The sequence below is a fragment of the Neovison vison genome, chromosome 13 (assembly GCF_020171115.1).
Source record: "Neovison vison isolate M4711 chromosome 13, ASM_NN_V1, whole genome shotgun sequence".
Taxonomy (NCBI): domain Eukaryota; kingdom Metazoa; phylum Chordata; class Mammalia; order Carnivora; family Mustelidae; genus Neogale; species Neogale vison.
In genome coordinates, this window is record NC_058103.1 from 114,414,391 (window position 1) to 114,429,394 (window position 15,004).

At 35.6% G+C, this 15,004-nt stretch overlaps 1 protein-coding gene across 7 annotated transcripts in view; it reads right to left on the minus strand.

The window, feature by feature from the left end:
- Positions 1-15,004, minus strand: part of MYO9A (myosin IXA) — a 321,690-nt gene that overhangs the window by 58,234 nt on the left and 248,452 nt on the right. For all 7 annotated transcript variants that reach the window (XM_044231266.1, XM_044231267.1, XM_044231269.1 and 4 more), the window contains 2 exons: positions 9,940-10,051; positions 7,403-7,464 (listed from right to left, as the gene is read on the minus strand). In XM_044231266.1, coding sequence (XP_044087201.1) covers positions 7,403-7,464; positions 9,940-10,051 — 174 coding nt within the window. The remainder of the gene's footprint in view (positions 1-7,402; positions 7,465-9,939; positions 10,052-15,004) is intronic.

Sequence of the window (15,004 nt, forward strand, 5' to 3'; positions counted from 1 at the left end):
CATATTCATTGGGAATACAAAGTAGGGGAATTACAGGATCATGTGATAATTTTATTTTTAGCTTTTTGAGGAAACACTACACTGTTTTCCAAGGTGCCTGCACCACTTTGCATTCCCACCAGCACTGCAACAAGGGTTCCTTCTTATCCATATCCTTGGCAACACTTGTTATTTCTTGTGTTTTTTTTTCAGTTTTAGCCATTCTGATGGGAATGAGGTGATATCTCATGTGCTTTTGATTTGCATTTCCCTAATGGTGAGTGATGCTGAGCATCTTTTCCTATGTCTTATGGCCATCTGCATGTATTGTTTGGAAAAATGCCCTTCATTTTTGTTTTTGTCTGATTGCTGTGACAAGGACTTCCAATATCATGTCGAACAGAAGTGGTGAATGTGGGCATTCTTGTCTTGTTACTGACCTTAGAGAAAAAGCTCTCAGTTTTTCCCCATTGAGTATAGGTTAAATGTGGGTTTTTCATATATGGCCTTTATTACATTGAGGTATGTACCCTCTAAACCTACTTTATTGAAGGTTTTTATCATGATTATCAAATTTTTTCTGCATCTATTGCAATGATCATATGGTTTTTATACTTTCTCTTACAGATGTGATATATCAAATTGACTTGCAAATACTGAACCACCCCAGTAACCCAGGAATAAGTCCAACTTGATCATGGTGAATGACTTTTTAAATGCATTATTTAATTCACCTTGTTAATATTTTGTTGAGGATGTTTGCATCTATATATACCAGGGATATTTGCCTATAGTTCTCTTTTTCTGTACTATCTTTACCTGGTTTTGATATCAGGGTAATGCTGGCCTCACAGAATGAATGTGAAAGTTTTCCTGCTTGTTGTTTAGAATAGTTTAAGAAGAACAGGTATTAATTATTCTTTAGATGTTTAGTATATTTCACCTCTGAGGTTGTCTGGTCCTGGACTTCTTTTTTTTTGTTTTGTTTTTGATTACTGATTCAATTTCATTGCTAACAATTGGTCTGTTCAAATTTTCTATTTCTTCCTGATTCAGTTTTGGGAGGCTACATATTTCTAGGAATATATTCATTTCTCTAGGTTGCCCAATTTGTTGCCATACAATTTTTCACAATGTTCTCTTATAATCCTTTATATTTCTATGCTGTCAGTGGTTATTTCTGCTTTTATTTCCAATTTTGTTTGAGTCCTTTTTAAAATTTTATGAGTCTGGTTAAAGGTTTATCAATTTTGTTGATCTTTTCAAGGATCCAGCTCCTGGCTTTACTGATCTGTTCTATTGGTGGGTTTTTTTGTTTGTTTTTAGTTTCTATTCATTTATTTTTGCTCTAATCTTTCTTTCTTCCTTTCTTTCTACTAGTTTTGGGTTTTGTTTGTTCTTTTTTAGTTCTTTTAGGTATAAGGGTAGGTTGTTTATCTGACATGTTTCCTGCTTTTTGAAGTAGGCCTATATTGCTCTAAACTTCCTTCTCAGAACAGATTTTGCTGCATCCTAGAGATTTTGGACTGTTTGGTTTTTCATTTTCATTTAACTCCATGTATTTTTTAAACTTCTCTTTGATTTCTTGGTTGACCCATTCATCATCTAGTAACAGGTTATTTAACCTCCATGTATTTGTGTTCTTTCCAGATTTTTTGTTGATTGCTAGTTCCATATTATTGTGGTCAGAAAAGAAGTAGGACTTCAATCTTTGTGAATTTGTTGAGACTTATTTTGTGGTCTAATATGTGATCTATTCTGTAGAATGTTCCATGTATTGGAATATGTATTTTGCTGTTTTAGGGATAGAATATTCTGAATATATCTTTTACATCCATCTGGTCCAATGTGTCATTCAAAGTCAATGTTTTCTTGTTGATTTCCTGTGTGTATGATCTATTCATTAATGTAATGGGGCATTAAAGTCCCTTACTATTATTGTATTACTATTGATTATGTTTGTTACTAGGTGCTTTATATATTGTGGGTGCTCCCATGTTGGGTGCATAAATATTTGCAATTATTACATTTTCTTGTTGGATTGTTCCCTTTATGATTATATAGTCTTCTTGTCTCTTAACAGTCTTTTTTAAAATTTTTGTTAAAAAGTTTTAATTAAGTTTTTTAGTAATCTCTACACCCAACATGGGGTTTGAACTCATGACCTGAGATTAGTAGGCGTTGCATGCTTCTCCAACTAAGTCAGCCAGATGCCCCTAACAGTCTGTTACTGTTAAGTAACAGAAATTACTGTTAAGTCTTTTTTGCCCAATATAAGTATTGCTTCCCTCGCTTTCTTTTCACTTCGATTTGCATGGTAATGCTGTTCTATCCTTCCACTTTCGATCTGCAAGTGTCTTTAAGTTGGAAATGAGTCTATTGTAGGGAGCATACACATGGGACTTTGTTGTTGTTGTTGTTTTAATCATTCCAACACGCCATGTTTTTTGATTGGCGCATTTAGTGCACTTTCATTCTAAGTAAATACTGACAGGTAATGTATTTATTGTCATCTTATTAATTGTTTCATGGTAGCTTTTATAGTTCTTTTCTGTTCCTTTCTTCTCTTGCTCTCCTCTCACGGTTTGCTTTTTTTTAGTGATATACTTGTATTTCTTTTTCTTTACTTTTTGTATATCTGTTACCAGTTTGTAATTTGTGGTTACTATTAGGTTTATATATAACATCTTATGCACTCAGCAGTCTATATTAAGTTGGTGGTCACTGAAATTTGACCTCATTCTTTACTCCTCAGCACTCCCCATGTTTTAGGTAAATGGTATTACATTTTATATCTTTTGTTAGTCCCTTGGCTGATTTTTATAGGTACACTTATTTTTATTGCTTTTATGCTTCTTATTTTTCTTACTACTCCTACTTATGGTTGGTCTTTCCTTTCTACTCAGAGTCCCCTTTAACATTTCTTGTAGGGCTAGCGTAGTGGTGATAAATTCCTTTAACTTTTGTTTGGGGAATTCTTTATCTCTCCTTCTGATTCATAGCTCTGCTGGGTAGAGTATTCTTGCTTGCAGGTTTTTCTTTCAGCATTTTCAATATATTATGCCATTCCATTCTGGCCTTCAAAGTTTCTACTGAAAAATCAGCTGTTAACCTTACGGGACTTCCCTTATATATAACTGAGATACATACTTAGGGCAGAGATCCTTGCATCTCCAGCACATATTCTGAGATTAGGAAATAAATCTCCTTCCCATATACTCCAGGCATTTTTCAAAAAACTACGCTGTATCTCAGCAGGACCATTTGTTATTCTGTCTCTTTAAATGTGAGGGCTCCATCTTCCTGGTTCCCCTAGAGCCAAGCTTAAATATCCAAATACTTGAGGATTGTCTAGTTATCTTTATGTTAATCTAGAGCTTAATTTCATTCTGGTCAAAAACTGTACTCTCAATATTTTCAACTCTCTGAAATTTGTAGGGACTTGCTTTTTGACCCAACATATGATCAATTTTCTCAAATGTTCCATGTGCACTTGAAAAGACCGTATTCAGGCAGTTGTAAGACGTAGGGTTCAATACACATCAACTAGTTCAAGTTTTTTCATCTTGTTTTTCGTATCATTTACATCCTTACTAAATTTTTTCCATCAGGTACTGAAGCAATAATGTTAAGACTTTTCTAAAATTAGGGCGCCTGGGTGGCTCAGTGGGTTGGGCTGCTGCCTTTGGCTCGGGTCGTGATCTCGGGGTCCTGGGATCGAGTCCCGCATCGGGCTCTCTGCTCAGCGGGGAGCCTGCTTCCCTCACTCTCTCTCTGCCTGCCTCTCCATCTACTTGTGATTTCTCTCTGTCAAATAAATAAATAAAATCTTTAAAAAAAAAAAGACTTTTCTAAAATTAGAATTTTCATATCACCCTGATGGGTTCCCCACTTTAACACTATGAAACACCTTCATCTGAAGTAATGTTTATTACCCTAAAATACACCTTAATCTGAGTACAGCTATACTACCTTCCTACTGGTTAGTCTTTGCATGCTATATCTATCCTTTTACTTTTAACCTTTCTGTGTCTTTATATTTGAGTATGTTGCTTGTAAACAGCATATCATTTGAGAATTTTCAGTTGGTTTTAACCTAGTCTTTTAATTAGAAGTATCCTGCCTAATAACATTTAGAGTAATCACCAATATATTTGGACTTCTACCTACCAATCTATGCATTTTCTTTACTGACCTAATTCATTTGTTTTCTCATATCTTGTTTTTGTTTACATTAATCAAGTATTTTTTAATTTTTCCACTCTCCCATCTTTATTAGCTTTTAAGATATATATTTAATTTGTTATTCTATTAGTGGTTACTACAACAAATATCTGTAACATATTTAAATTGAATATATTTTTAACACCTTAACCACTTCCCAGATAACCCAGGGACCTTGGAGTAGTTTAACTCCATTTACCCAACTACTTCTTGTGTTGTTGTTGTCAGGTATTTTAATTCTATACACAGTTTGCCCTTAAACAATGTGGGAGTTAAGGGCACCAGTTCCCTGTGAAGTCAAAATTTGTGTGCAACTTCTGAATCCTCAAAAACTTAATTACTAATAGCATATTGCGACTGGAAACCTTACTTATAAACAGTCAATTAACACATTTTTCAATGTTACATGCATTATATGCTGTATTCTCACAATGAAGAAAGCTAAAGAAAATGTTATTAAGGGTGCCTGGGTGGCTCAATGGGTTAAGCCTCTGCCTTCGGCTCAGGTAATGACCTCAGGGTCCTGGGATCAAGCCCCGTGTCAGGGGCCTGCTTCCTCCCACTCTCTCTGCCTGCCTCTCTGCCTACTTGTGACCTCTCTCTCGGTCAAATAAATAAATAACAACTTTAAAAAAAAAAGAAAAGAAAATGTTATTAAGAAAATCAAAAGGAAAATACATTTATAGAACTGTTTTTATAAAAAAAAAATCCATGTACATGGACCCATGCAGTTCAAACCTCTGTTGTTCAAGGGTCAACTCTAAATTTTATGTGCCACAAGACATTATGTTTTTAGTAAATATTCATTTAAATTTACAAATATTATTTACTCTTTGCATTTCTCTTCACTCTTTTCTACATTTCTGTTTCCGTCCAAGATAATGCCCCTTCTGCCTGGAGTACTTCCTTTAGTATGGCTTTTAGTGCAGGTCAGCTGGTGACAAATTTTGCATCTCTGTTTGGAAATGTCTTCAAATCATTTTCACTTTTGAAGGCTATTGTCACTGGGTACAGAATTCTGAGCTTTATTTTCTTAAAACACTTAAAATATACCAGGCCACTATCTTTTGGCTTCCATCACTTCTGCCAAGAAGTCAGTTGTCAGTTTTTGTCACTGCTCCTTTAGCACTGTTTCTTCCCCCCTTTGACTATTTTTACGAAGTTTCTTTTTCTTTCACTTGGAGCATTGTGCATCTGGTGTGGCTTTCTTTGTATATAGCCCATTTTAGGTTAAAAATGGTTCATGAACCTGTGACTTGATGTGTTGGCCCTTATCTCTTAAAATGCTGCTTTTTTCCTCCTTGTCTTTCCTTTCTTCTTAAACTTCTATTACACACATTTAAGAACCTATCCTTTCCTGTATGTCATGTTTATTTCTGTATTTCCGCATTCTTTTTTTTTGCTCTCTGTGCTGGATATTTCTACTAACTTCTTTCAGTTCACCAATCTTCTCTTCTCCTATGACCAATATGCTGTTAAGCCCATTTTTTGAACTTATAATTCCAACTGCATTTTTCATTTCTAGAATCTCCATTTGCCTCAGTTTTAAATGTGTATTTTCCATTTTCTGATAAAAAAGATATTTTCTTTTTATCTATTATTTCAACATATTAGTTAAAAATATTTTAAGTACATGTCTGATAATTCAGCAACTGGGTCATCTGTGAGTCTATTGATATTGTCTATTTGTTCTTTTCTCAGTCTCATTTCTTAATATCTGAAATTATATATAAACAAATTATAAAACTTCGGATGATGTTTTCTCTCTTAGGAGAGGATTCACCCGATCCTCTCCTGGTAGCCAAAGTAAGGAATGAATTGTTTTAATCTAATCATGGACTGCTTCAAAGCTAGTTTTCAGGTTTTATAAAGTCCTGCCTATCAATGATTCACCCCCTTTCCTAGAGTATAGATCTTAAGAGGTCTCATTGAGAGTGTAGGGTATTCATTAGGGTCCCTGTTTAAAGGTGGATCATTACAACTCCAATTTTTCTTTCCTTGGTAATGTTAAACTACAGAAAAATCTAATCTTTTTTTCCTATTTAGCTTCTTAAGCATTCTACCCCATGCAGCTTAAGAATTCAGAAAATGTCTTGAGAGAATGCCCTCTAAATTTCAGGGTTATGTCTGGGTCATGATCCCTCAAGTCCTGGCAATCCCAAACTCCAACTTTTGTCTCCACAGCTCTATGAGATTCCTGAAAGTTTTGCTGACTTCTTTAATTCTTGAATGTAGCTCTCTACCCAGAACCTTGGTTTCTTGTCCTATAGCAAATATTGACAAAGTCCCACTAGGACAAAAAAACATCTCACAGACATAGATTCATCACTCTCCAATTATCTTCTCTCCTAGATCTACACCCCAAGAGCCCAATGTGCCTGGGCATCTCTCTGATATGCAGCAACATTTTCTTCAGATGTTCTCAGCATAGATATTAGTCTCCCACAAGCTATCCCAACTTAGCTGGAAGCAAATGTCCCACCTTCATTGTATTTTAAGGCTTGAATAAAATTTCTTGATGTACCTTGTCATAATTTGTCTACTAATTTGGAACAGATGCAAATTCTGTACATGGACTATAAACAACACGCACACATTTATATTGTAGTTCAGATTTGGATAACATTGTCACGACTGTCAGTATATGACTAATAAGTAAAAAAAAAGATTATATATCAATATAAGCCTGAAATCTTTCAAAAATCATTGCTTCCTTGAACATAAAGTATTAGAGTACATGTTTAGTATCTTTTAGATCTCTGTCTGTGTATCCAAGTAGAAATATGTAAAAAGACCAATGGGCTGGTGGATTTTGCTATTCATGTTAAACTCTTTAGTTACAGCCTACCACTTTCAAAACAATTCCTAGGAGGACTTATGAGTATTTAATGAAGTAGGAAATCTTTAAAAGCAGTGTTTTAATAAACTGTCAGCAGTGAAACCAGTTTAGTGCTCTCCCAAGTAGTAAAGGTAAATACAGTTGCAGAAAAATCAACTCAATTATACAAATTAATATACAAATTATACAAAAAAAAATATATATATGCTGGATCATGACATAAACTATTTCTGTGATTTGTGGGCAAAAAAATTGAAAATCACTACTCTACAAAACCATCAATGAGGACTTGATTTCTTTCACAAAGCAGAAAAGATAAAGAGATCTGTTATTTATTACTAACAAGTGATAATTTCTTACCTTTTTAGAGCACTTGGCTGTGGTTTTCAGACAGCATTTCTTATGGCAAGCATATTTACATACTGAAAAACATGGTAAGAATGCAGCACTTTAGGAAGTCTGTACATGAAAGACAAGAACTTAGAAAGTTTACAACTTTATTTTCGACATAAATTTTTTTTAACATCTGATACTACTGTAATATATAGATACTTGGTAGGACATTAGAATAAAAAAGGACTTAACCCATTTTATTTAGAAAAATGAAGTTGAAAAACATGCCTAAAATTTCTAACTACTGTCTATGAAAAAAATTTTTATTTTTCAAGACTGCCTGCTCCTCCCCCTGCTCCCATTATATTCCTACAGAATGCTTTCTTTCTGGCTTGACTTACAAATTAGTCTTTATGCTCCCCTAATATGCCTGTTCTACAATCTATTAATGTGCAAGAAATACCTATTAAGAATCATTCCAATGGGTAAGAAAGGCATTACTGCTAAAGACCCTTACTGAAATGAAAACAAGGTACACAGCACATTAAAATAGAAGAGCTCTAAGAAACCAGAACATAAACAATATCCATTTTGACTGGGAAGACAAAATAAAGAAAATGTTCAGAAGAGAAATTATTCCTTGCAGCAGCAGAGAACATGGTGGCGAGGCAGTTGATAGGTGGGAAGAAGCAGTGAGAGGAGAATACTGAAATATATTTGAACTTAGTCATTTTGCTATACCAGCTCTAGCTCCTGGATATCAACACCTTAATATCCTTCTTGAGCTTCTTTTTTTTTTTTTTTTAAGATTTTATTTATTTATTTGACAGAGAGAAATCACAAGTAGATGGAGAGGCAGGCAGAGAGAGAGGGAAGCAGGCTCCCTGCTGAGCAGAGAGCCCGACGCGGGACTCGATCCCAGGACCCCGAGATCATGACCCGAGCCGAAGGCAGCGGCTCAACCCACCGAGCCACCCAGGCGCCCCCTTTCTTGAGCTTCTAAAGTATAATTTGTGGGGTTTTCAAGGCTGAGAGGAAGGGCCTTATCATTCTGCTGATGAAATCACCAGTATAATCACAAAGAAAGTTAGTTAATCCTATTACGAAATCAAACTAAGCCCACCCAAGTCATAAAAAAACAGATTTTTTACATCTTCCGTTTCAAAACACAGAGAAAGTTATGCCAAACCTACAAGATTCAAACTAACATTGAACAGTCAAGTCAATGGCAAACTACTTCCTATTTTGCTCTCACTATAATTTGTTAGACTACTGGTAATAAAACAAAAAAGAAACCATTGTTGAATGATAGAGCAAGTGAACATATCTAGCAACAGTGGTGATTTCACTATGGCAAACATGACATTCATCCTTGTCCTACTGGGCAAGCCCTTCCTAATACTTGATTCATTCAATTCTGGCCCACTAGGAAGGAAAACCTCACAGAATTACTGAAAGCACCAGAGTAGATGTATGGCACAGTAGAAACTAAAGGTCTTACAGAGGTAAGCTGGAACCAAGGTGACCTAAAAAAAAAGTCTCAACTCACATTCCAGGACTTACACATTCTAATGAAAAGATTGCAATAGAAAAAAGTATCCTTTTGGTTATAATTTAATAATTTTTCATCAATTCATCCACTCATCTGCCCAGTAAAAACTTACCAAAAGTTATAATACCAAAACTGTTCTAGGCACTGGTGATAGAGAAGAAACAATTATTAAGCTTCCTGACCTTACAGAGTATACATTCTAGCGGACAGACTGACAACAAGAAAACAAATACTTAATATAGTTTTGGGTAGTGATAGTGCTATGAAGACTATTAAGTTGAGTAAGGGGACAGAGAATTAGGGGACCAAATGGCATTTTAGATAGGACAGTAAGGAAAGAGTTCTCTAAGAGGTAACATTTGAGAGGAGACATAGATTAACTAAATACTCAAACTAATATCTGGGAGAAGGGCATTTCTGATAAAGTAAGCTGCAAGTACAATGAGCAAATACCACCAAAATATCTGATTTGGCTACAGAGAGTAGGTGAAAGAGTATAGTGAGAGGAGGCTAAAGAATCAGGAAGTGTAATTACTCCTTTACGTTAAAAAAGATACGAGCAAACTTAGAAAATAAAAATGTCAAGTGGTTAAAAAAACTCCTCAAAAATCACTCATACTGGCTAATAAATACAGTAACAGTATGGTGAGAGGGTAGGTGTCTTCCCTCAGAGCAGCTCTTCCTCTGGCTTCAGAGAAGTTCAAACTGAGTCCTCAGGTTATTAGATGTGGATAAAAAGCTTCTAGAAGAGTTGCTTAGCTGTAAGTCCAGAGAGCAGAGACAGGATCCTTCTTAGTCACAAGCTTAAAGTGGGACCCTTGGGAACCTGGGGAAGTCAGTTCAGGTCTCTGGACTTTATTTTGTGCTTCAAAGAATGGATATATGGGGATCTCACAAACTACATGGGTTCGGCCAGATGTGACAAGATTTTATAGCAAAAAGAAGGTTTATGGTGAAAAGTCTGCAATTGCTGCAATGAATTCCTTAAAAAAAAAAAATCACTCATACTTACACTTGCAAACAGAGGCTCGGTCCATTATCCATATCAAAGAAGAACAGTACTCGCAGTAGGTAGGGATGCTATACTGGGTAGCCTTAAAGATGTGACCGTTGTGCTCTTCCACCTGAATGAAAAAATATAGCTATTTATGTTAAAGCCAACAGAGTAAATGCTGTCCTAACGTGGTCAGCCAATGGGAAATCCTTCAATCCCTTGTTAAGTCTTCAATGGACATTTATTCCAGGAGTAAACATGATCTTCTAAGAAAATAAATAAAAGCAATACATTTGGTCCCTGCTTTCAAAAAATTAACAATCTTGTAGAGAAACAAGAACAACTTGTATAAATATATATAAACATAAGAGAGCTGCCTTATGCGACTCTGAATCAGCATGTAAAATAATAAAAGAAATGGTCCTCAAATAACTTCAGTTTGTATGAGTCATATCTATTGATATATACTGTATTAGAAATAAAAAAAATAAATTTTAAGTATCCAATTCATTTAACATTGACATTAAACACATTACATGGTAACATAAGTAACATTTTCATGAAAAAAAAAACTATATGTTTAAATCAAAGTGGTGACAAAAGGGGTATTGTTTTATACTTTTGTCATCTCTTATGTCTGGCTCAATGAAAGAAACCTAGATTCTCATAGCCACTCTGCATTCAATCTGTTGGCACTACGCAATTTAGTTTGAAGAAAATCCACCTTCAGACAGACATAAAATTGGAAAATGGGCAATTTAATAATAATTTAATAATATAACATCAAAACTCTACAAATGGTAACTTAAAGTTTAACTGAAATATAGACTATAGAATCTAAAGCCACACCAAGGAACTCTTCATAAAATAAATTTAAATATAAAATATACTTACATATAAAATATAAAATCCATTGTTCTCCCAGCTTTATTAAATTTACAACTTTTTTTTTAAAGATTTTATTTATTTGCTAGAAAGAGAGAGAGAGTACACACAAGCAGGCAGAGAGGCAGGCAGAGGCAGTGAGAGAAGCAGGTTCCCTGCTGAGCAAGGAGCCTGATGCGGGACTCGATTCCAGGACCCTGGGATCATGACCTGAGCCTAAGGCAGTGGCTTAACCAACTGAGGCACCCAGGCCTCCCAAACTTTTACTTTGAAGTAGTATTAAAAAAATTAGGATAAGCTACAGACTCAGAGAATATCTTTGCAAATTGTTTCTCTGATAAAGGACTTCTACCTAGAATACATAAAGAACTGTTATAACTCATTAACAAGAAGATAAACTGATTTAAAAATGGACAAAACAGAGGCACCCGGGTGGCTCAGTAGGTTAAATGGCTGCCTTCACCTCAGGTCATGATCTCAGGGTCCTAGAACTGAATCCTGCATTGACCTCCTTCTGCCCCTCCTCCTGCTTGTGGTCTCTCTTTTTCTCTCTCTCAAATAAACAAAAAAATCTTTTTTTAAAAAAATGGACAAAATAGCTAACAGTTTATCAAAGAAGTATAAATGGCCAAAAAACACACAAAAAGATGCTCAAAATTATTAGTCATCTGGGAAATGCATGATGAGATAATACTGCATGCCCACTAGAACACGTATAATGAAAAAGACAACATCTATTGGTAAGGATGTGGAGAGACTAGACCCCTCAGATATTGCAGATGGAATTGTAAAATGGTGCACGCACTTGGAAAATAAGTAGTTTCCCAAAATGTTAAACACAGAGTTATCATATGGCCAGGAGTTCCACTCTTAGGTTTATAACTAAGAGAACTAACTGAAAACATACGTCTACACAAAAACCTGTATGAGAATGTTTACAGCAGCATTATTCATAATTGTCAAAAAATAGAAATGACCCTAATACCCTAACAAATGATAAAAGGATAAATAAAATGTGATATATCCATACAATGGGATAGTATTTAAGTGCTAAAAAAACCCAAACAAACTACTGATACACACACAACATGGATGAGCCTCAAAAAAATTATACTAAGAGACTATTAGCAAAAGACTACACATTCTATGATTCCAATGATAGGATTCCATTCTACATTAAAACTATAGAAACAGGTAGTACATTAGCATTTGCCTACAACGGAGTGTGGATGGTAAAGGGCAATGAATGCAAACTGGTACCAAAAAATCCTCTTATAATGATGCAAATGTTCTAAAATTGGACTTGGATGATGGTTGTGACTGTATAAACTTACTAAAAATCATTGAATTGTACACTCAGAAGGGATAAATTACACTGGAAGTACATTTTACCTACACGTGATTTTATGGTGTTAGGCACTGATGATCTGGAAAATCCTGGTTCACTGAGTTATGGAACTGTTCTAAATGTTGACATATTTCATTATATGCTATCAAAAGGTCATATTCTTTCATATTACCACCAATCTCATCAGAAAATTCTTTACTGGAAAACTGTCACATTCACAAGTTTTTACAATTCTGATTTTTGCTTGCAAGCTTAAACTTTACAACTATTAACAAATATTGTTAGGTATTTTCCTTGAAGTGACGAGCCACTTAATTCACTTTCAAAAACTGTTTGCCAAGTACCAAAGTCTGAATAAGTATAGCCTTTTCAATAAAGTAAAAGTGATATTCTATGAAAAAAGTTGCTAGACACACAGATTGATATAAAAATTTATACACAAATGTTCATAGCAGCATTATTCCGAATAGTCAAAAAGTGGAAAAACCCCAAAGTCCATAAACTGACCAATGGGTAAATAAAATGAAGTATATCTATACAGTGGAATAGTATTTGGTTATAAAAAGGAATGAAATACTACACATGCCACAACATGAGTGAATCCTGAGAACAGTATGCTAGGTGAAAGAAGACACAAAGGCCAATATTTTACAATTTTTTTTTAAAGATTTTATTTGTTTATTTGACAGAGAGATCACAAGTAGTCAGAGAGGCAGGCAGAGAGAGGAGGAAGCAGACTCCCTGCTGAGCAGAGAGCCCGATGTGGGACTCGATCCCAGGACCCTGAGATCATGACCTGAGCCGAAGGCAGCGGCTTAACCCACTGAGCCACCCAGGCGCCCACGATTTTTTTTTAAACCAATATGAAATGTCCATAAAAGGCAAATCCATTGAGACAGAAAGTGATTGGTGGTTTTCAGGACTGGAGGAAAAGAGAATGGGAATGACTACTTAATGAATACGGACTTTCTTCTGCAGGTGATGACCATATTCTAGAATTATATAGTGGTGGTAATTGCCCAATATAGTCAATATACTAAAACCCACCAAAGTATATACTTAAAATGGTTGAACTGGTGAATTTTAGGTCATATGAATTTTTTCACAGTTTTTAAAAATTTTAGAAGTTATTTAAAACTAGATTAGTTTACAGTTCCATTGGACAAGTGTTTGCTTTTGGGGGGGTGTTTTTTTTTTTTTGAGAAAACCATTATATACAGCTATACCATACTTTCCATTCCCATCTGGAGAAACTACCTTGATTTGTTCAACTCAGTGAAAAAGGAAAATAATGTCATTACTATTATGAAAATGGCCTTAATTTTGCAAAATTCTTGAAAGTATCCCAGAAACTCCTGCATATCACCTTGAAAACTACTAGACTGAAGAGTTATATATATAAGTACAGAAAAATCAGAGAAGGATATATACCATACTGTCAACTACAATAATTATCTCCGCTGAGATAAAACACCCAGTAATAAATACAGCATGAAATAATTAAAAACTATGTATGAAAAGCTTTAAAGCCCTCTTAATGGATACTGCACAGATGAAAAGATACAAAATCATAAAGAAGTCAGTTCTCTGTATGTTATGTAAGGGCCTATTCAGCCAGAGCAGCCCCACCCCGGTTGAACTGCCATTTTGCTGTAAAGCTTAAATTGACCTTGCCCCCCACCCCCAACAACTTATTTAAAATCAAGTCCTGGAAGCCAGTCCCAGGTAACAAAGTCCAAGTACAAGGGTGGGTCAGGGCAGGTGAAGGTATTCAATCAGTGGGGGGCACATACTGTCTCCTAGCTACCAAGGAGTATGGACCCCCACCCTTTGGGAGCCTTTTGGCACCAATCCTAACCAAGGTGTGATAGGCTGGTTCAAATGTCTACTAGGGTAAATTGTAATTTAGCTGGTCGCCTAGCATCACTGTGGAGTTTCTGTGTGTGTTACAATCTTATTGGCCACCTGTGCGTGGCCAGGCCCAACCACATGGCCTTTGCTCTATAAAAGTTAGTCTGGAAAGCAGGGAGGGGTCGTCCTCTCTGGAGGGGAGGCCCTGACTGCTCTGTTTGACAGTCGGTCTGATTCCTGATGCTTGGCGTGAAATAAAGCTTTGCTTGACCTTCGCTTTGTATCAGTCTCGCTCCTTTAATCAGGGACCCATTACTGGCGTACCCAATTTTGGGGGGACCCAACAGTTAATTTATAAATATAAGGTAATGTAAGTACTACTAGATTTCTTCTCATCAAACCAGACAACTGAATTCAAAGTTAATATGGAAAACCAAGTAAAAATAGCTATAAAAGTTCTGAAAAAGAATATTAGTGGAGGCAGGGGGAGGGCACCTGAGTGGCTTGGTTGGTTAAGCATCTGCCTTTGGCTCAGGTCATGGTCTTTGGTCCTGGGATGGAGCCCTGCATGAGACTCCCTGCTCAGAGGAGAGTCTGTTTTTCCCTCTCCTGCTGCCCCGCCCCCTCAGCTTGAGAGAGAGAAAATCTTTTAAAAAAGGGGAGGAGGAGACTATTATCTTAGCCAGATAATAAAAGCTCAATAGTTAAAGTAGTGTGGAACTGGCTCAGGAATACTCAGATTCATCAATGGAATACGATAAAAAGATCCAAGATAAAGGAGACATCAGAATGCAAAAAGGGTGACATCTCAAAGTAGATAGGTACAGCAGGACTTCTAAATAAATGCTGATGCGTTTGATAAGAGGTAAAATTAGATTTGTAATTCATATAATACATTAGGATTAACTCCATAAAGATCAGAATTTAAATGTAAAAAATGTGACCATTAAAGTATTAGAAGAAAAAAACTGAAAATTCAGAGGCTATGAAAGAAAAGAT